General features: G+C 38.5%; 1 protein-coding gene across 5 annotated transcripts in view; it reads left to right on the top strand.

The window, feature by feature from the left end:
- Positions 1 to 21,497, top strand: part of SPMIP2 (sperm microtubule inner protein 2) — a 99,174-nt gene that overhangs the window by 20,259 nt on the left and 57,418 nt on the right. For all 5 annotated transcript variants that reach the window (XM_058721026.1, XM_058721025.1, XM_058721027.1 and 2 more), the window contains exon 2: positions 19,924 to 20,156. In XM_058721026.1, the coding sequence (XP_058577009.1) occupies positions 19,924 to 20,156 (233 nt within the window). The remainder of the gene's footprint in view (positions 1 to 19,923; positions 20,157 to 21,497) is intronic.

A 21,497-nucleotide genomic window follows, 5' to 3' on the forward strand; every position in this document is an offset into this window, starting at 1 on the left:
TATCATTATTTTTGATTTTTATAGATTTAAGGAGCCACTGGAGGAATAGTTTTCCATAAACATAAAAGCAATTCAAAGAAAATTACAAAAAAATAAATTCGTAGTAATGTTTTCAGTATAGTATCAATGCTCTCTAAGTACTTCAACTAATACAGGATTAGGATTAGAGCTTCTAATTATTCTATATTGTTCTTAAACTGTCACCTTCTGCACACATCGAAGAATGGGGATATATATCAAATTTTTAAAGCATCCTAAGTGTTCCCTGGGAATTATTCCCAACAATGGTGATATTTTCGTTTTTTAAGTTACTTTGGCAGAAAGGCAGACTGAAATACAATTGGCAAATGAGAGTCAATATTGAACTGGTACTTCCCCTGGACAGTGTATTCCAGTTCCAAGTTTTGATGTTTAATAATTGATTGAGGGAGGAGAGTGGGAGTTAGCTCTGTTTTGCTCAACAGTTTTCTCAGGGATTTGAATGGAAAGAGAGCATGCTCTTAGGTTCGCAGAAGGCATAAACCTGGGAGATGGAGAAAAAGGAAGAGAGAGAGTAAAATTGGATGCCGATTTGGGTTGTAAAAGATAGTATTTTAGAATTAGGAGCTGACACCAACAGGATTATAATTTAACGGGAATAAATATGAACCTTGCACTTAGGGTTAAAAATCAACAATACAAGTCAAGAATAGGTAACACATTGCGTAATTGCTTGGTGTGGAGGTTGTGGCTGACAGTGAATTCAAGATGAGCCCAACTCAAGTTAACTAACTCAAGTGAGCATGGTGGCTGATAAAGCTGACACAATCACAGAGTTCTGTGTTCAACAAGCAAGCACACTCTGCCCTGATTGGACCACACGGTAGCATTATTTCTGGTTATGAGTGCCACATTTTAAGGAAGATATTAATATACTGAAGAGCATCATGAGGCAGGATGGTGAAGAGTTTAAAAATCATATCACACTAAGAACACCCAAAAGAAGTGGGGAAGCCTGATTTGTAAAAGAAGCTAGTTGTGAGCCTTTCTTATATCTGACAGGCTGTCCAGTGAGAGAGAGATTATTAAATAAGATTCAGAATTTAGATGACTATTACAGGAAGGCAGATTTCAGTTCAATATATGGAAGAATAATTAGAGCTGTCCAAAAATAGAACGTGTTCTGTGGCTGGAAATATTTGGGCTGTTGGATGAACACCAGCCTCAGGAGGTAACCTTACCTAGGGTACAAGGTTGTACCTGCTGACCTCTAGAGGCCGCGCCAATCCAAAGCCCCCCAGAACACGCTGGAAACATGTACCTCTCTGCCAAAACTGTGAATGCAATAACTAGGTTTAGGGCTGTATTAATGTGATTTCCAAAACCAACTGGCAACCCAAGTTGATTAATATATCCACTAATGCAACACGACATCTATTTATTTTAGCACAGGAATTTTGCTCATGGTCTCTACCCCCAAAGCCACCAGAAATCACAACCAGTAGCACTTAATGACCCATTCTCAGAGCCTTTGAATAGCAGCTGAAACATGGAAATATTTGAAGATGAAATTACCTTTCTACCTTCCCATAAGAGTAGCAGCTTGGTATAAGGATTCCAGGAATATATGCATTACCATTTCAGAGGCCATAATTAGATGCTTCTAAGAATCAAAACGTCAACACTGTTAGTCATTAGTTAGCACATTAATTAATATATGTGCTATAAGTTAGAAGCTACTTAGCACTGTTGCTCCTTCAGAAACAACAGCAGTGGGATAAGGTAGTGAGTGGTTCTCAAACTTCAGTATGCATGAAAATCACTTGGAAGAATTGTTCAGACACAGGTTGTTAGGCCCCACCTTCAGGGTTTCTGTTTCAGGAGATATGAGGTAGGGCCCGAGATTTTGCATTTTTAATAAGTTCTCAGGCGATGCTATGCTCTTTCCAACACTGTATCCAATGACATCACATTGGTAGTTTTAAATTGGCCATGGTGGGAATATTTACACGAGAGAAATTGGTAAATGTAAATGCTAAAATCATAACTTTTTCCTCTGAGAGTCAGTTGTTAAAACATTTACCGGTAAACCACTGCTACAGACTCAGAGCAGAAAGAAAATACTGAATGACCAAATGTCTAGTGCAACATTGCTCACATTAACTTCATTCAAGGATTTAAGGAATGTTTCTTGAGTCCTAGCTATGTAACCACAGCAATATTTTTCCAATTATAATGTGTTGAAAGAATTTAATAATGGAGTTAATGGAGTTAAGAAAATAAAGTGTACTATTGAGTTAAAGTGGATAATTAAGTATGCTTTCTTACTATATTATTTGCTGTAAAAAGTCAACATTTGACCCATTTCATAATTATGTGTTAAAATTATAACATGAAAATGAACATAGACCAGTGATCATTAAATAAAGGTACATATCACTTCTTCTTCATCATTGTCGTCATCATCATCTAACATTTATTGACTGATTAGGATATGCTAGGCACTGTTCTAAATTCTTTACATGATTTATCTTATGTATTTCTCGCAAAAATTTGTCGCATAGATAGTTATCCCCATTTTACAGATAAAAAAATTGAGTCACAGCAGGCATGTTTGTGTATGGACTATCAGTTAGCTGTGCATTAGGTAATCTCCCATGTAATGTCCTGAAAACCTCAAGTAACAGCATTTTTAAAAATTTACTGACAACGACATTGTTAAATAATCTGTATATTCTTTAGTATTTTTTAATAGATATTAGGAGAAAATACTGCCAGCATCAACACTTTCACAAAAATATACTAAAAGAACACTGACATGCTAGGGAAAACAATGTGAAACATTGCCTCAATGGCATTAAATTGTAATTGCCTGACCCTCCTTGTTCTCCTTTCTATGCTTCAGTGAAATTGACCTATTTATGCTTGACATATTTTTTTAAGTTTATTCATTTATTTTGAGGGTGGGGAGGTGCATATTGAGAGAGAGAGAGAATCCCAAGCAGGCTCCACACTGTCACACAAAGTCTGACTCAGGGCTCGATCTCATGAACCGTGAGATCATGACCTGAGCTGAAACCAAGAATTGGACACTTAACTGACTGAGCCACCCAAGCACCCCAACATAATTTTTATTTGTACCTCATCCTTAGGTTATTATTAGTCTGTGATTTCTCTGACTTAAAAATCTGTCCTTAAAGTTCTCTTGAATCTATTTGATTAAAACTAGTATAGATCCAGGGAATTTCTATTTGTCACCATTTAGTATTGCCTGCAATCATCTTTCATACGCAGTGTTTTATTCAAAGCCATAACATGACCCAAAGTGAGTGCTATGTGGAGTGAAAACTTAGAAACTCTCAAGATGTCAGCCTGTGCAACATATCCTGTAGGGAGTGTAATCTCACCTTAAAAGGGATCCAACTGTGAGCAATTAGCTATAGAAACCTGGGAGGCAGGTTTCAGGGATGAGTAACAAGTTGAACATTGCATTGCATTGACAGGGTGTGGTCACTTATCCACACATTAAAGCCACTAACTTTTCCCCTGCATAAACATGGTTGCTCAAATTGGTTTCATTTTGGTCTTCTGAATAGACCCTTCTAGACTGCTTCTGTCTGACTCTTCAGTGAGTTATGTGCACAAGGACCTCGCCCTCTCTAACAAACATTGCAACAAGTATTCCTGATCTTAATAACCACATTCATAATTATCCCCCAGCTTAAGTATCATAGAATTTCACAAGTTTACAAACTCGAGACAAGTGCTGTTCGATAGGAGTATAATGTACACCATGTAACGCAAAGTTTCCTGGTAGCCACGTTTTATTTTTTTTTAACTTTTTTTCAAATGTTTATCTATTTTTAAGAGGCAGACAGACAGACAGAGCATGAGCTGGGGAGGGACAGAGAGAGAAGGAGACCCAGAATCCAAAGCAGGCTTCAGGCTCTGAGCTGTCAGCACAGAGCCCGATGTGGGGCTCAGACTCACTAACTGTGAAATCATGAGCTGAGCTGAAGTTGGACGTTTAACCGACTAAGTCACCCAGGCGCCCCCCTAGCAACCACATTTTGAAAATGTAAATAGGTGAGATAGTTTTAGTAATATGTTTTATTTAATCCAATAGATCCAAATTCTTATCATTTCAATATGAAATCCATATTAAAAGGTAATAATGAAATGTTTCACCTTCTTTCTTTTGTACTAAGTCTTGGAAATATGATATGTGCTTTCAACTTACAGCACATTTCAATTCGAACTAGGAATTTAAGTACTTCCTAGACATTTATGGCCATGGCTACCATACTGGAAAGTTCTAGACCTGTTGAAGGTCAGATTAAAATTTTTGTAGAACATCCACATATCCAAATGCCACACCTGTTGATGGGGTTTTAACTACATTTCTGGAACGAGGTGTCAATGAAACACTCTTGACTTGCAGCCTCTATACCAGGTCACTGTTATCATTAGGATGAATAACAAATTAGTTATGGTGAAGAATAGCTAGAAGCTTACCATGTATAAGTGAAAATGAGTAAATTTATGAAAACTGTGATACAGTGCAAAATTAGATGCGGCAATCTAGCTGCCAGAATTTCAGTTATTTATAATCAGGTTAGGCTAGGAATATAGGAATTCATAGAGTGGCTCCTTGCTTATTTTTAATTTTTAATGAAGAAAACACAAATATAGTCTCCCATTCCTCTTTGCAATGGACTTAACAGATAATAACTCTTAAGTAGACAGTGGTTCAGTCTGAATACCTTTTCAGTGCCAGACAGTTTCTTCTCTGGTATAAGTTAGAATAGTCTTGCCCCTGTTGGCAATCACAGAGCATTCTAATTTTTGGCTTTTAGGTTCTGGGGAATCTACAGCCTTGGTGCTTTTAGCTGAATGGTTTGCATTTCAAGCGGCTGTGTTCTGTTCAGAGAGGGGTATTTTTCTGTTTGCCTTGACAATGGAAGGGAGATTTTTAAGGTCTCTTTTGGGGGAGAAGAATTTTTCTTTTTTAGATTAAAATTAAATCTGATCTCCATCTGTTTGGCACCATGATACTTCCTGTGTAATATCATTAAACATTTCTCACTACAGTAGCTGAGGGTGTTGCATTTAATCATCTCAGGCCTAATCTTGTATAGGCTACAATAGAATTAGCACAGAAGAAGGAACGGGCCTGGCAGAAGGTGAGGGGAATACCAGAAATGGTCAGAAGGTACATAATAAGATAATAGCTATCTATCATCCGGCATCTGTTATGTGACAGTTATACATCCAGGCATGGTCTACGTATGATACGTACCATATCTCTCGATTCTTACAACAACTGTATGAGGTTGTTAGATGTGGTATCATTTTTCAGATAAAGAAACTCATCCAGAGAAACAGTAAATATTTTGAAGAAGGCCACAAGCCTATTATGAAATAGAATTCAGAAAAAGTATGGCCCCTTCTCTTTTCTCCACATCATGATGTCTCCCAATGAGGCAAAACAAATGACAAAGGAAATGTCTTGCTGTAAACCACCAGCAAATTGCAAGAAATATTGAATGAAAATGCAGGGTGTAAATTACACAGGAAGAGTGATATAAACTCAGAGGGGAGAAATAAAGTAGGATAGAGAAAAAAGTAATTCAAGGGAGCATTATATCAGTGGCTTTCAAACTTAGATTCTAACTGCAGCCTGCAGTAAGAAATGCATTTTATACAAGGACCCAAGAAAATACCACTGTGTGTGTATATGTGTGTGTGTGTGTGTGTGTGTGTGTGTGTGTGTGTATACAATTATTTGGTGATGTATATAGTTAGTTTTATATATATATATGTTATATATATGTCATATATATGTTATATATATGTTAGTTATATATATACGTATATATATATACGTATATATATATATATATCACTAAGATAAGTTAGCGAAATATATATTACTAAAAAATGAGCAAATGCATTTCAGTGGCGAAATTCAGGACAGTCTTATAAACATGGTGCTAGAACAATTAAATATACATACACACAAAAAAATCTGAACTTTCCAAACCATATCTCTCACCATATACAAAAATTGACTTGAAATGGATCATAGACCTGAATGAAAAACCTAAAACTATACAACATCTAAAAGAAAACGGAGGAGACAATCTTTGTGACCTTGGGTTGGACAAATTTTTTAGATTCAACACCTAAAATATGATCCTTAAAAGAACATTTATATGGATGCCTGGGTGGCTCAGTCGGTTGTGTTGAGTCTTGGTTGCAGCTCAGGTCATGACCTCATGGTTCATGCGTTAGAGCCCCCATCAGGCTCTGCGATGAGAATGCAGAGTCTGCTTGAAATTCTCTCTCTCCCTCTCTCTCTGCCCCTCTCTCACTCTCCCTCTCTCTCTAAACAAATAAGTAAATAATCTTAAAAAAGAATATTTATAAAATGATCTGTATCAAAATTACTCTCCATACAACACTGTTAAGAGGATGGAAATAGAAGAACAGACCAGAAGAAAATATTTACAAAATACATATTGATAAAAGACTTATATTCAGAATATGTCAATAACTCTCAAAACTCTTAATAAGAGAACAATGCAATTAAAAAATGGGCAGAAGATTTGGATAGTTCATCCAAGAAGATAAACAGACGGCCAATATGCACAAGATGCTGAACGTTATCGATTGTTAGAGAAATGCAAGATAAAGCCACAATGAGACACCACTGCACACCTATTAGAATGGCAAAAATTAAGACCAACTCTACCACGTATTTGCATGGATGTGGAGAACGTAGAACTCTCATACCATGTGGGCAGAAATTAAATTGGTTCGACCACTTTGGAAAACAATTTAGCAGTTTCTTAAAAAGTTAGTCACCCACCATATGGTCTGGCATTTCCACTGCTAGGTATTTACCTAAAAGAATGAAAGCACATTTCCATAAAAAGATCTGTATGCAAATGTTCATAGCAGCTTTATTTGTAACAGTTACACACTGAAAACAACCCTAAAGTCCCATCAACAGGTGAATGGATAAACTGTTGTCTGCCATATAATAAGATACCACTTGGCAATAAAAAGAAATAAACTATTGGTACGTGTCATTAAAAAGATGACCTCAAAATAATTATGTTTGGTGTAAGAAGCCAGACCAAAGAGAGTGTATACTGTATAATGCCATTTATATACAATTATAAAAAATGCCAATTAATTATAGGAACAGAAAGCAGATAATTGGTTGCCTAGGTATAGGAAAAGGCAGGGAATGAGAAAAAGGATTTGCAAAGGGGCATGATGAAATTTTGGAGGTGATGGATATGTTCTTTATTTTGATTGTGGTGATATTTCATGACTAGGGCTGCCCGATTTAGCAAGTAAAAATATAGGATGCTCAATTAAATTTAATATCAGATAAAGATTTTTTTTTTTGTATATGTACCACACAATATTTGGAGCATACTTTTACTAAAAAAAAAATTATTCATTGCCTACCTGAGATACAAATTTAACTGGGTATCCTATATTTATCTGGCAAACTTGTTACATGTGTACATATACATAAAGCTTAACAAGTTGTATACACTTTAAGTATATTCAGTTTCTTGTATTTCAGTTATACTTCAATAGAGTTGTTGAAAAAAAGAAAAATTGAGGTTAACCAAGGAAGACAAAATGGCTTTCCCAAGTTCACTCAACTAATGGCAGCAAGGCTAAAACCAAAATCCCAGTTACCATTCTCCCTGTCCAAATGCTCTTTCTGTTATACTAAGTATATTCTAGAGGAAAATATTTGCTCACAGGGATGGAAAAACATATCCCAAAGGACATTTGAATATGGAGTGATAAGGAAATTTAAATTAATTTATAATTTATAAATGTCTGCTATCATGTGGCTTTGTGAGTCCAATATTGCACTTGTTCTCAAATCCATTTTAAAAGTGAAGCATTGCAGCCCAGTGAAATCTATTCTAGGAATAAATAAACAGTCATTTTATTTCAATCCTTTTATCTATCTGGGAGCAGGAGTCCCCCAGCCATCCAAGTAGAAAGGGTTAAAAGTATAACAGAAAAGATACAACAAATGTAAAGAGTACCTAGCTATTGATTACCATTTTCTTGCTTTTTACAATTAAATATTTCTCAATAATCCAAATAGCAGGCTCGATGTTTTTCTTACAGCATACTTTTAGCTATTTCTACTTGGTTTTTTTTTTTTCAAGTAATCTCTGCACTCAAATGTGGGACTCGAACTCATGACCCCGAGATCCAGAGTCATACACTCTACCGACTGAGCCAACCAGGCACCCCTCTACTTGTTTATTAAATAATTTACAAGGTGAGAAATACCACTTACTAGTTGAAATTGCCTTGGTCTAAATTGAAATCACTTTCTGCCATCTAAAATAGATGATCCTTTCCTCGTATACTGTTTGTCCAGGGAATAGAGAAGGAAATTGCCATATATCATCTAGGCTAAGAAGTGTTATTTTAATAAATTACATTTTAACATGTCTGTAATTGTGATGTGCCTTACTATAGATGTCTACATTTGAAGTAGTAAATTTCTTCCCTTTTCTCTTTGGAAGCATACCTGGTACATTTTAAAAGTCAATGGTACATTTTACAATTCTTAACACCATAGCTCGAGTAACTGTTTCTACCCAGTCCAGTGTGAGTTACACTCTTCTCTTTAGATTAGGTGGTAATTACCATCATTACTCACAGCCCTAATGGAGCAATGCATACCCTCTCAGCTCTTTCCAGTGGGGTAAAACCAGTGTAATTCTTACCTAATGTTGTTATTTCCAATCTATCTGTATAATTTAGTATTCCACCCCATTCTTCTATTTTTTATTTGCACTGGCAGGTTAACCATATTTGCATCTCCTCACTGGGTCACATGTGCAATACCAATAATAACAAAATCAATGACCACAAAATGAGAAGTGAAATGAGACCAAATTAACATCAGCAAAATACAAAAAAAGCCACGTACTCTATTGGAACCAATTGTACAAATAAAAAGTGAACTCTTTCATGCAAGAGAGTGCATTTAAAGGAAATGTTTTTTTTTTTTAAGTACTTACTTTTGCTGTGAAGTAATCAACCCAGAAACTTCCTCTCTAAATATGAATGGCAGGTGTGTAAGATAAAAGGCAAACATGAGAAGCGCTCTAGACCAGGGATTAGTAAACTATAGCCTGTGGACCAAATCTAGTTTGACACCTGGTTTTGTACTATGTTCCATGGTTGGAAAAAATTAAAAGAATATTTTGTGACACATGAGATTATTAAAATTCTAGTCCCAGGATCTATAAATAAAGTTTTATTGGAATGTAGGCACACAATAGTTTACTTATTGCCCATGGCTGCTTTTGTGCCGCAGTGGCAGGGTTGAGAAGTTTACTTCTCTTGAAAAGTTGAAACATTTACTCTTTTTTTTATGGAAAACTTTGCAAACCTCTGCTCTCTCTCAAAGGATTTAAATAGAAATTAACAACTGCTCTCTCTCCCTCACATTTTAGGAAAATGAGTTCTGGGTCACCTGGGTGACTCAGGCTCTGCACTGGGCGCAGAGCCTGCTTAGGATACTCTCTCTCTCCCTCACCCTCTGCCCCTCCCCAGCTCTCTCTCTCTCTTAAAAAAAATAAAATAATAAAATAATAATTTTAAATTAAAAAAAATAGTTTTGATGGAGCCTATGGCTTGCCTCCATTTCTTTGTATCATTTCAGTGTAAAGCTGTATCTTCAAGTATGAGAGCATAAACACTGAAACAGATTATAATTTATCACATGACCAAGAACCAAAGGAGGGTAAACTTTAAATGATTGATGGTGTCTTAAAAGTTGATTGCAAAGGGGTGAATAGTTACATTACATAAATGTGTGTGTTTTATGAATGGATTTCTTTTCTTTCTTTTTTTTTTTTTTTCTCTGAGGAACATTTCCCTGTATGCTTTGTAGCAGATAACTCAGAGGTCAGTATACCCTCTTCCTTTCTAGAAAGACTCCATTTTGTTTGGGTGTCTATAGTCGCCTCCCATGACTCAGGGTTAAACCCTGACTCATCTAAGCTAGTCACTGAAATCTCCATCCTCTTGCCAGTGCTTGGTTTTGAGAAGAGATGAATGACTCAATCCTGGCCAATGAAATGAGAAAGCAATTCATCTGGGGTTTTCTAGGAAAGGCTTCTCCACTGATGAAACACATACCCCCCCTCATGGGCATTATGGTATCTGCATATGATACCTGGAACTGATAGCCTCGCTGGAACCTCAAGGGGAGCTTGCCTGAAGGCAACCTGGTACACTGAGGATGCAGAACACACACATGGAAAGAACCTGCATTTCTGAAGACATCACAGAACTACTGGATTCAGCAACCATAGAATCCTCATTTCGCAGAAGACCTTATTATACGACATAATAATTTTCCTTCTTGTTTAATCCATTTGCCAAGGATTTCCTGTTATTTACAGTACCCTAATGAGTTTTTATTAGTACTACATATGTAAATATTTTAAATGTTCTTCTTCAGACAGACATCGAGAGCCTGTTTCCACGAACGGTAAAAGTTCCTTATAATACAATTGACTATTTTATGCATGTGTATACTACGAAAGTTCCCAAGATAAAAACCAAAACAGGGACACCTCGGTGGCTCAGTTGGTTAAATGTCCGACTCTTGATTTCAGCTTAGGTCATGATCTCAAGATTCATGAGGTTGAGTCCCACAATGGGCTCTATGCTGACACCATGGAGCCTGCTTGGGATTCTCTCCCTCTCTCTGTCTCTCTCCTTCCCTGTTTGATTGCACACAATCTCTTGAAATAAATAAAACAACACAACGAAACCTATTTATTATTATCTACTTATATTGTGGAGAATCACCCGGTTGCAAAGTTTTGTCAGAATGAGTCTATCAGTTCTATTTTCCAAGTACAAGTCCACAGATGTTTGAAAAACTTCTGATCCCGCCATCTTTCTGCAGTCACTGGGAAGAATGTGGAATTTTATAATTTTGGATTATAACAGCAACTTCATCCTTCCAATAAAAATTACACAGTGTTTGCATGTGTATTGCACTGCCCAGAATGCTGTGGAAGTTACAAAGCAAACAAAAGGCATTTCAGGTCTTTAAAAGGAACTAACACGGGCTGGCTTGACAAGCAGAGAGACAAGACACAATTCATGAAAAAAGTAGGAAACCTAAGCAGGCACATGAAACGTAGATCAAAATGCATTTTAAAGTTTCAGTGAATAACAGTGTCTGTCATGAGAGCAGACAATGTTTCCTGGAGGAGATGAGCACGGTCTTCTTTAGATTGTATGGTGTCAGTGTGTTTGGAGCTACAATAATAGAATATCGTAGCCTTGGGTGACTTATTAACAACAGAAATTTCATCTCACAGCTCTGGAGGCTGGGAAGTCCAAGATCAAGGCACCTGGTGAGAGTAGATTCAGTGTCTGGTGAGCGCCCACTTCCTGGTTCATAGATGGCCGTGTTTTTTGCTGTAACCTCAAATGGCAGAAGGGGCGAGAGAGCTCTCTGGGGTCTCTTATGAGGGTACCAAATCCACTCATGACAGCTCCACCCTCATGACCTAATCACCTCCCATAGGCCCAACTTCCTATGGGAAGGAAACTCATCGCATTGGGTCTTAGGAGAGAACATGAATTTGGAGGGGGACACATTCAGTCTACAGCATATGAAAAACCAGAAAAACAGAGGTCATGTCTTATTAATCTTTCTTTACTCTGACCCAGCTCCGGGCACTCAGTAGAGTGCCATCAATATTAGTTCAACCATTGGCTGAACTGTGCAGAAGTATCCGGTGAAATCTCTAATTCGTCATAACCCTAAATTCCAATTTATAGTTTTATATGTAATTATCATATAAGTTTCCTTATTGACATAATAATCCCATGGATTTATTGGAGGCAGTTTGAGTTTATTGGAGGCTGTCCTTAATGTTTTCAGATTATCTGCAGGAGGTTTATTGTTTGAGTGAAGAACAAATGTATATAGCAAGGATGTTTTTGTCTGATGTTTATTTGGCTCTTTCAGAAATCTGACAAACTTAATCTTTTCAGTCCATTTAATGGTTAGACCCAATGCATAATTGCACCAGTGGGATTGAGATAAAGCACTTAAAATTTATCCAGTCCATGGATCCATTCTTGGTAATTGTTGGAACTGGAGAGTCCTATTCACATTAGCAGTGGCACAAAGTAATTTCTAGCATTGTCTCCTCTCTCCTTGCCCCTACATGCATATGTCAGATGTGTCCATAAGAGTTCATTTCAGTTTCACAGTCCCACTGTCTCCTCTGACCTCTGCCTTGCCTTGAGTCTCCAATAAGTCCAGCTTTTCTGCATAGCGCATCTGTAATGGCAAATTTATGCCCATATTGTCAACAGGTTTCCAAATATACTTATTAAAACACTCATTTCCATGAACCACTTGATTCCTTTCAATTTATTTCCCTAGAATGCTTCATCTTGGTCACTGAAGTGGAGAATTGGCCTCATGAGGCAATATTATAGAATGAAGTCATATTACTATGAGCTCTCATCCTTCTCTCTGCCTCTAACTACTAAAAATAAATGTTGTGAAAAGCAATTCTTACTCTGACCTTACTCTTAAGTGTCATATCATAAAATCCAAAATAGGAGGATTTGAGGCAGTTCTAGAAAGTAGATTTCTCTTTAGATACTTAAAGAAGTGCTTGCTTCACCTTTAATATGAGTTTATATGCCTCCTGTCTTTTGATGGAATTTTTTTTTTTTTTAATTTTTTTTTTCAACGTTTTTTATTTATTTTTGGGACAGAGAGAGACAGAGCATGAACGGGGGAGGGGCAGAGAAAGAGGGAGACACAGAATCGGAAACAGGCTCCAGGCTCCGAGCCATCAGCCCAGAGCCTGACGCGGGGCTCGAACTCACGGACCGCGAGATCGTGACCTGGCTGAAGTCGGACGCTTAACCGACTGCGCCACCCAGGCGCCCCTTTTTTTTTTTTTTTTTAAATTTTTTTTTTCAACGTTGATGGAATTTTTTTAAGGTTCATTTATTTATTTTAAGTAATCTCTACATCCAACACGGGGCTTGAACTCATGACCCATAGATCAAGAGTCACATACTTTTCTCACTGAGCCAACCAGACACCCCTTATGATGGAATTTTTAAATTCATTTATTTGACAAACCATTCACTTCAACATTCAACACATATTTCTTGAGGACCAACTATGTTTGAGGACTGTGCTGGCAATTAAGACTTTACAGACATAATACATATATACAATGGAACATTATTCAGTTATGAGAAAGAAGGCTATCTTGCCATTTGCAACAATATGGATGGAACTTGAGGACATCGTGCTAAGTGAAATAAGTCAGACAGAGAAAGACAAGTACTATATGATATCACTTATGTGGAATCCAAAAAGGCCAGACTTGTGAAAACATAAAGTAAAATGGTGGTTACCAGGGCCTGGAGGTTGGGGGTGGGGCGGAGAGATGTTTAAGGGTACAAATTTCCAAAGAGTAGTAATTAAGTCCTAGAGATAAAATGCACAGCATAGTAAATATAGACAATGATACTCTATTATTTTATCAAACTTGCCAATTGACTAGATATTAATTATTCCAACCATTAAAAATAAATTTGGGGGGCACCTGGTTGGCTTAGTTGGTTAAATGACTGACTCTTGATTCAGCTCAGGTCATGATCTCACAATTCATGAGTTCGAGCGCTACATCAGCCTCTGTGCTGATAGTGTAGAGATTGCTTGAGATTCTCTCTCTCCTCTCTCTCTCTGCCCCTCCCTGCTTGCTCTCTCTCTCTCTCTCTCAAAAATAAATAAACATTTGAAAAAAGAGAAATTTTAATTATGTGACAGGATAGACATGCTAATTATCACTATAATGGCAATCATATTACAATACATATATCAAATCAACATGTTGTACACTTTAAATTTACACAATGTTATATATGAAATATATTTCAATTAAAAAACTTTTTGAAAAGGGTTTATAGATATAACCTTTACCCTCTAGGAGCTTAAAAATAGAGAAAATTAGGGGCACCTTGGTGGCTCAGTCGGGTAAGCATCTGACTTTGGCTCAGGTCATTATCTCACAGTTTGTGGGTTCAAGCCCCATGTCAGGCTCTCTGCTGACAGCTCAGAGCCTGGAACCTACTTCAGATTCTGTGTCTTCCTCTGTCTCTGCCCCTTACCTGCTCATACTCTGTCTCTCTCTGTCTCAAAAGTAAATAAACATTAAAAAAAAATTTTAAATAGAGAAGATCCAATAAATATGATATAAAAAGGAAGGTGAAATTAAAAGAAACTACTGTAAAAGTAGCATGTGTTTGTCTAATTTTGACTTGGGGGGACTAGGGGTGTTTTCTAGAAAAGCATCACTTATAATATGCCTTGAAAGATGAATTTTGACAACGAAAAAAGTGAAGGCATGTAAGAATAAGTAGCTAAGGTCAGATTATGAAGACACTAATCAGCAATCCTAAGAAAGCTGGATGAAAAAAATTATAAGCACCACAGAAAACCACTTCATGTGTTGTTTAGGAGAGGAGGTATTTATTTTAGTTGAGTTTTAGTTCACTTTAAGCAGCTGTGTGTGGAGGATGGATTGGAAAGGATAGAAACTAGAGCCAAGACTAGTTAGGACGTTATAGTGATAAGCCAAATGAAAGATAATGAATGAGTGTTTACTTGTATTGCTGGCCTCTCAAAGGAAATGCAAGGCCCATGAAGGCAGGGGGTTTGCTTTGCTCACTTGCATATGGATCAATAAATACTTGCTTAATAAGTGAAAGAATAAATGAATGGATGAGTTGATGAATTAAATGAAACTCTGTAAATGCAGGCGAGAGGTCAGAAAGAGACATTTGCCTCAGAGATGGAATTTTTTCTTTTTCTACTGACACATGCTATAGCTGGTCCTTTTCAAGCGTTGGCTTAAACAGATGAAGTTTATTGGAAAACCTCCCAGATTCGCCTGTCTGTGCTCTTTCCAGCCTTTATGGCAATCTGCTTCCTTAGTGCCCACCATCTTCCCACCATCTAGAGCACAGGTCAGCCAACCTTGGCTCCTGGATCAAATTTGTCCTGCCACCTGTTTTTGTAGGGCTGGTGAACAAAGAATGGCTTTTAGATTTTCAAGTAGGAAAAAGAAAAAGAAGAAGAATATTGTTACATGTGAGAATTACATGAGCTTACAATTTCAATGTTCATAAATAAAGTTTTATTGGAACACAGCCATGCTCGTTTGTTTACATATTGTCTACTGATGCTTTTGCCCTACAGTGGGACAGCTGGGTAGTTAGTGACCATATTCCCCACAAAGCCAAAACTATTTACTCTCTTGGTCTTTATAAGAAAAGTTTGCCAACCCCTGATCTAGATGAGCTCTCAGGAAAGGAACTGGAACTTAATCACAATAAGGAATAAATCATTTATCAGTGAAAGCTCCTGTTTTAAAGGAATGTAATAAGAGAAAACATCAAATAAAAACAAAAAACAATAATAATATTAGCTATATATTATATGCCACGTTCTCAGCTAAGCAATTCTTTAAATAAAATTGATTCTCTCCTCTCCATCCAACATGGCTACAATATAGGAGGGCATCAATATTCTCATTTTATAGAGGAGAGGCCTAAAACTCAGAAGCTGAATAACTTTCCCTGGGTCAAAAGGCCAGCCTTAAAAAGACTCAAATAGACATTTCTCCCAAGAAGACATCCAGATGGCCAACTGACACATGAAAAAATGCTCAACGTCCCTCATCATCAGGGAAATGTAAATCAAAACCACAATGAGAAACCACCTCACACCTGTCAGAATGACTAACATTAACAACTCAGACAATAACAGATGTTGACGAGGATGCAGAGAAAGAGGATCTCTTTTGCATTGTTGGTGGGAATGCAAGCTGGTGCAGCCACTCTGGAAAACAGTATGGAGGTTCCTCAAAAAATTAAAAATAGAACTACCCTACGACCCAGCAATTGTGCTACTAGGTATTTATCCAAGGGATACAGGTATGCTGTTTCGAAGGGGCACATGCACCCCAATGTTTACACCAGCACTATCAACAATAGCCAAAGTATGGAAAGAGCCCAAATGTCCATCGATGGATGAATGGATAAAGAAGATGTGGTATATATATACAATGGAGTATTACTCAGCAATCAAAAAGAATGAAATCTTGCCATTTGCAACTACGTGGATGGAACTGGAGGGTATTATGCTAAGCAAAATTAGCCAGCCAGAGAAAGACAAATATCATAATGGCTTCACTCATTGAGGACTTTAAGACACAGACCAGATGAACACAAGGGAAGGGAAGCAAAACGAATATAAAAACAGGGAGGGGGACAAAACATAAGAGACTTTTAAATATGAGGACAAACAGAGGGTTACTGGAGGGGGTGTGGGAGGGGGGATGGGCTAAATGGGTAAGGGGCACTAAGGAATCTACTCCTGAGATCATTGTTGCATTATATGCTAACTAACTTGGATGTAAATTTAAAAAAAAGAAAAAAAAAAAAAAAAGGCCAGCCTCAGACAAAGCGAGGATTTGAACCTACAGTAGTTTAACTTCAAAACCATATCCTTAACTGTAACTTTAGAATTTCAGTACAAATAAGCAAGTACTGTTGGGCACATGTAAAGGGGAGAGGGAAAGGGCATACAGTTTTTCCAGGGCAGGACGAATAAGAAACGTGGAGCCCCGAAGCCTGGTACAGGTTTTAATGGAAGTACATCTCCTCCCATCACAATGTGGCTGTCACAGGGGAGGAAGAGTTAGGACTGACTGACAGAAGTTGGGCAGCTCTGTGTAAGCACTATAGCTGCTAGTTGTCCCACTAGACAAGTCTTCAGACGCAAAAGAGAACTTTAAAGAAGATGGGCAGGTGAGAGACTTATTAACCCAGGAGCTGCCAACGTCACTGTTGGCAAATGAGCGCTGGAGTTTGGGGAAGAGGATGAAAGATGGAGGAAAGCTTCCATACGATGAAAAAAAAACTAGAAACACCCTAAGAAATGTAGCAACGATAGCTGAACAGAGATGATAAATGTCAAAGGAAAACTAAAGCGACAATGGGTCACATGTGAGTTGGAAGTTTTACTCTTAAGCGGGGAATCAGAACCAGCATAGAGTCTAGGCCCTGGAGGAAGAGGTTTGGAAAAACAAAAGCGTGTCATTTAAAGCCAAACACCTGTGGAACTGTCTCATTAAGGAAAGCACATTTCTGCGTGTTGCTGTTTGGGTAGTGATATGTGGATCTTTTGCTTTCTGGTAAGGTAAACACTGGGATGGCTAGAGGGGATCTGCTGGAAATGGGGGCCTAGCTTGGACTCTGGCATCCAGCTGCCTCGGCCTCATAAGGCAGATACCTGAGTTAGTTAGGTGGCCAGGGCGGGGTCTTCCCAGGAATCTCCTGTGCTGTGAATATTGCATCATGGTATTTCTAAAGCACGAAAGAGGAAACAGGAGTTGAGAAAAGTCCAGTGACTTGACTAAAGCCGCAGAGAACCCTGATTGGAGCTCCCTGCCCCTCCCCCCCCTCCCCCACATAAACATATTCTTGGTTTGTAGAGTATGGGCACCTTCCATGACACTATCTAAAACCGAGTGCTTTTGATTCAGCTGTCGAGTAACGGCTCTTTTAAAAAATCAATCGCAGGGACAGCTTAGTTGGTTCAGCGTCCAACTCTTGATTCTTGCTCAGGTCGTGATGTCACAGTTTGTGAGATCAAGCCCCACCTTGGGCTCTGCACTGACAGAGACCCATGTTTAAATAAGTTTGGGAAACACTGGGTCACCTAAGTGTAAACAGGTTTAGTCACCATAGGACTTCTCAGAACTTTTAATATGCCTTCATGTGCTGTGGGCAACTAAAAGGCAAAAGTAGCAAGTGGAGTTCCCCCAAGTTTTTGACTATAAAGCACTCCCACCCCACACACATGTATTTTCATCGTGCACTCAAGGAAGTGGCATTTGATGACACATTTGGGAAAACGGTGGCCTTAGTGTACACAGAAGTTTCAGTAAGACTAACCCCCATTCTTCTGTATTTCATCCCGTTCCGAGGAGCCTGCTGCACAAATTCCTTCTGACAGGAGTTTTGTAGGTAAGACCGCAACACCTGTCACACTGAGAAAGAAAATGGTTTTTTATGCTCTGGACATTCTATTCTTTACCAAAATAGTTATACCTGAGTGAAAACCTGACATGAATAAAAGTGAAGCCACCATGTATCCGTCAAGGGAAATTAGCCACAGTGAGTACTCAGCGCACCATGGGGAGTGATGTTGATTAGGAGGCTGTGAAAACATCTGCCAAAATCATGCATCTGACGAGCAGTTTCATGTTTCCCACTACCTTGGAAAGTTTAGACGACTTCTCTAAGCACAGACTTGTTAGCACATTGACCATTCCTTCCGAGTACCTGGTCAAAGCCCCGGCCTACCCGTAAACTCTGCAAACACTGAGCCCCCTGACCCAAGAGCCAAATGAGAGGAGTCACAGGGCCAAGAGGGGCCCAGTTGAAATCACAACCACAACATAGCTTCTGCCTCCAACGTCTTTGGTCGGCTTCTGGTAACAGGAATGGAGTTTTTTGTTTGTGTCCCTAATTCGTCCATATGATCCTGCAGCAATGTGGGTTCTGGGACTTCTAAAACTCCTCCTGGACAGCCCCTTACTTTCTACTTTAAATCATTACCATTCTTCCTGTAGATCTTTGCTCCCCTTTATGTTTCACATCCTCAACTTGCAATACCAGGCTCATTTAAGTGATCCTTTCCGGACCTTCTCTTATTTCGGTGTATTTTACCCACTTCCACAATTCACGGATTTCTTTTTGTTCACTGTCTTACATTTAAAATACCAATATTTAGGGGCACCCGGGTGGCTCATCCGGTCAAGTGGCTGACTTCGGCTCAGGTCATGATCTCGCCGGTTCGTGAGTGTGAGCCTCCCGTCGGGCTTTTTGCTGCTAGCCTGGAGCCTGCTTCAGATTCTGTGTCTCCCTCTCTCTCTGTCCCGCCCCTGCTCACACTCTGTCTCTCTCAAAAATAAACATTTTAAAAATAAAATAATATACTAATATTTGTTAAATGTCTCTGCCTTTGGTCATCATCTGTTATAAGCTGCTCTTCCCATCTGAGAGTCTTCTCTACTTTCCAGTTGCTTCTGATACATTTGGGAAATTTCCTAATTCTCATTTCAAGATTTTATCTGTTTAGATCAGACACCCCAATGTCTGAAGGCCTACATCCCGCAAGTGTGGCATAAGTGATATGTCTGGATTAGGGGCATCTAGGTGGTGCAGTCGGTTAAGCGTCCCACTTCGGCTCAGGTTATGATCTTGTGGTTCGTGAGTTTAAGCCCCACATGGGGCTCTGTGCTGACAGCTCAGAGCCTGGAGGCTGCTTTGGATTCTGTGTCTCCCTCCCTCTTTCCCCCTCCCCTGCTCATGCTCTGTCTCTATCTCTTTCTTTCTCTCTCTCTTAAAAAAATGAATAAACATTTAAAAAAAATAAAAAAATAAAGATACATCTGGATTAAATTAGTTCTAAAAAAAAAGCAGTGGATGGGGGGTAAATAAGAACCCAGCTGTGAGACAGCCTGTCTGGCAATGAAGAGCTTGTTAGTTGTGACTCTAGAAAAGTAATCAATCTTTCTTTGCTTCATTCCCCCCACCTCTGCTAAAAATTGGAGAAAACACCACTACCTATTTCATTTGGTTATTATAAGGATTAACGGAGTAATGTATCTAAAAGGCTTGTAATAGCACCCAGAACCTAGTAAGTATCATATAATCATTAGTATTATTATGTTCACCATTTAAAATGACAAATGCATTTTAGAATAAAGTATAGAGTTTTTAAAAAAGTCTTTCTGTCTTTTTAAGGCCCAGATTATATAAAGGATCATCTACCAAAAATTCATCAGCACACTTCCTATATAGGAGAAAAGCGCCCAGCATTAGAAAAGACTGGAGATCTCAGATATTTATGGAGGCCTGCCTCAAACAGATGCTTACCGGCAAAATATAAATATGAGTATGTTGGCGAAATTGGTTGGGGAATACCAGAGTATGATTTTATCAACCAAACAAGGCTTTGGACTGGCTTTCACATCAAGGTATTGCTCTTAAATATGCTCTTCATAGCATGTTGTTTCTGATTTTGAATCCTTTCTGAGGATCCTTCCATAGAAAATGTCATGTTCTTGATTTGTCATTGAGAAATAATGGGATTTGAGTTTTTCAGAAAAATAACTGTGTGAATAAATGGACTTGCTATCATTCTCTTTTAGTTCCTTTAATACATGAGAGGAAAGGCGTGAAGAAAAGGAAGCTGTGCGTAATCCAAAAGCATTTGTGTTTGGCTTTGGAATGCATTCAGATTCACACTTCTGCCGCGACATTCACGCCGACTTCTCCCATCCTAGCACTGCATTATGAGTGGGTGGTATTAAAAGAAGCCTGTGCTGGACATCATCCACAAGCCTAGAGAGTCCCAGATCTTTAAAAGGCACTGTGTTGATAATGACCTTGTATCAAATAAGCCAGGGTAATTAGCCAAAGGGTGCTTAGAAATCTTGTCTTATTTCCATTTGGTGTTGTGTATATAGGCACAAGCCCATACTCCTCTGAAACAAGAGAGAACCCAGGTGGCTTTAGAAGAAAAATCTGAGAATTCAGACTTTTTCCCCAGGCAGGCCTTTGCATTATCTGAAGACTGAACATGTATCAGTCGTGAAATAACTGGAATTTCTCAAATGCTTAAGGCAATATGGTACAGCATTACATTGTACCAGCTAACAAAAGAAACCTTTTTCTGTCCCAACATACGGCAGTACAGGAAAGTGGTTGGGAGCTCAGTCTTTGAAGTCAGACGGACCCCGGATTCAAATCCTGACTCTGACTTAGGTTTAGCTCTGTGACCCTGAGCTAGCGAGTTCACCTTTGTGTCTCTGCTCCCTTCTCTTCCACATGGCAGTGGGTGGAGTGCCCACGTCTTAAGATCACCTGATCCTGATGTAGTTCTGCTGCCTACTAGCTGTGAGTGGCCTTGGGCAAGTTCCTTAACCTCTGTTCTTCTAGGTCTTCATTATGCATCTTAGTATTTACCTTACTGGGCTGTTGTAAACGTTAAGCAAGTTAATATTTTCAAAGTGCTGGGAACAGTGCCTTGTACATATCAAGTACTCTATGTATTTAATAGTATTTTTGTTTTGTTGTGAGGATTACATAATGAGAACACAAGAATACACCATGATGCCTGGCAAGTGGTTGACAGACAAACGTCAGCTCTCAGTACTGTGGTTGTTGTATTTAATGTTACTCAGTGTCATTTAAACAGAACAAATGCTCAGGTTCTTAAACTGTGTCCTATTCACTTAAGCAAGAAAGATGAAGACCAAACATTTGATTAAATATCAAAACTGGCCACCAGGGAGAAGAGCAAGCAAGGTAGCTCG

The sequence above is a fragment of the Neofelis nebulosa genome, chromosome 3, assembly GCF_028018385.1.
Source record: "Neofelis nebulosa isolate mNeoNeb1 chromosome 3, mNeoNeb1.pri, whole genome shotgun sequence".
Classification (NCBI taxonomy): Eukaryota; Metazoa; Chordata; class Mammalia; order Carnivora; family Felidae; genus Neofelis; species Neofelis nebulosa.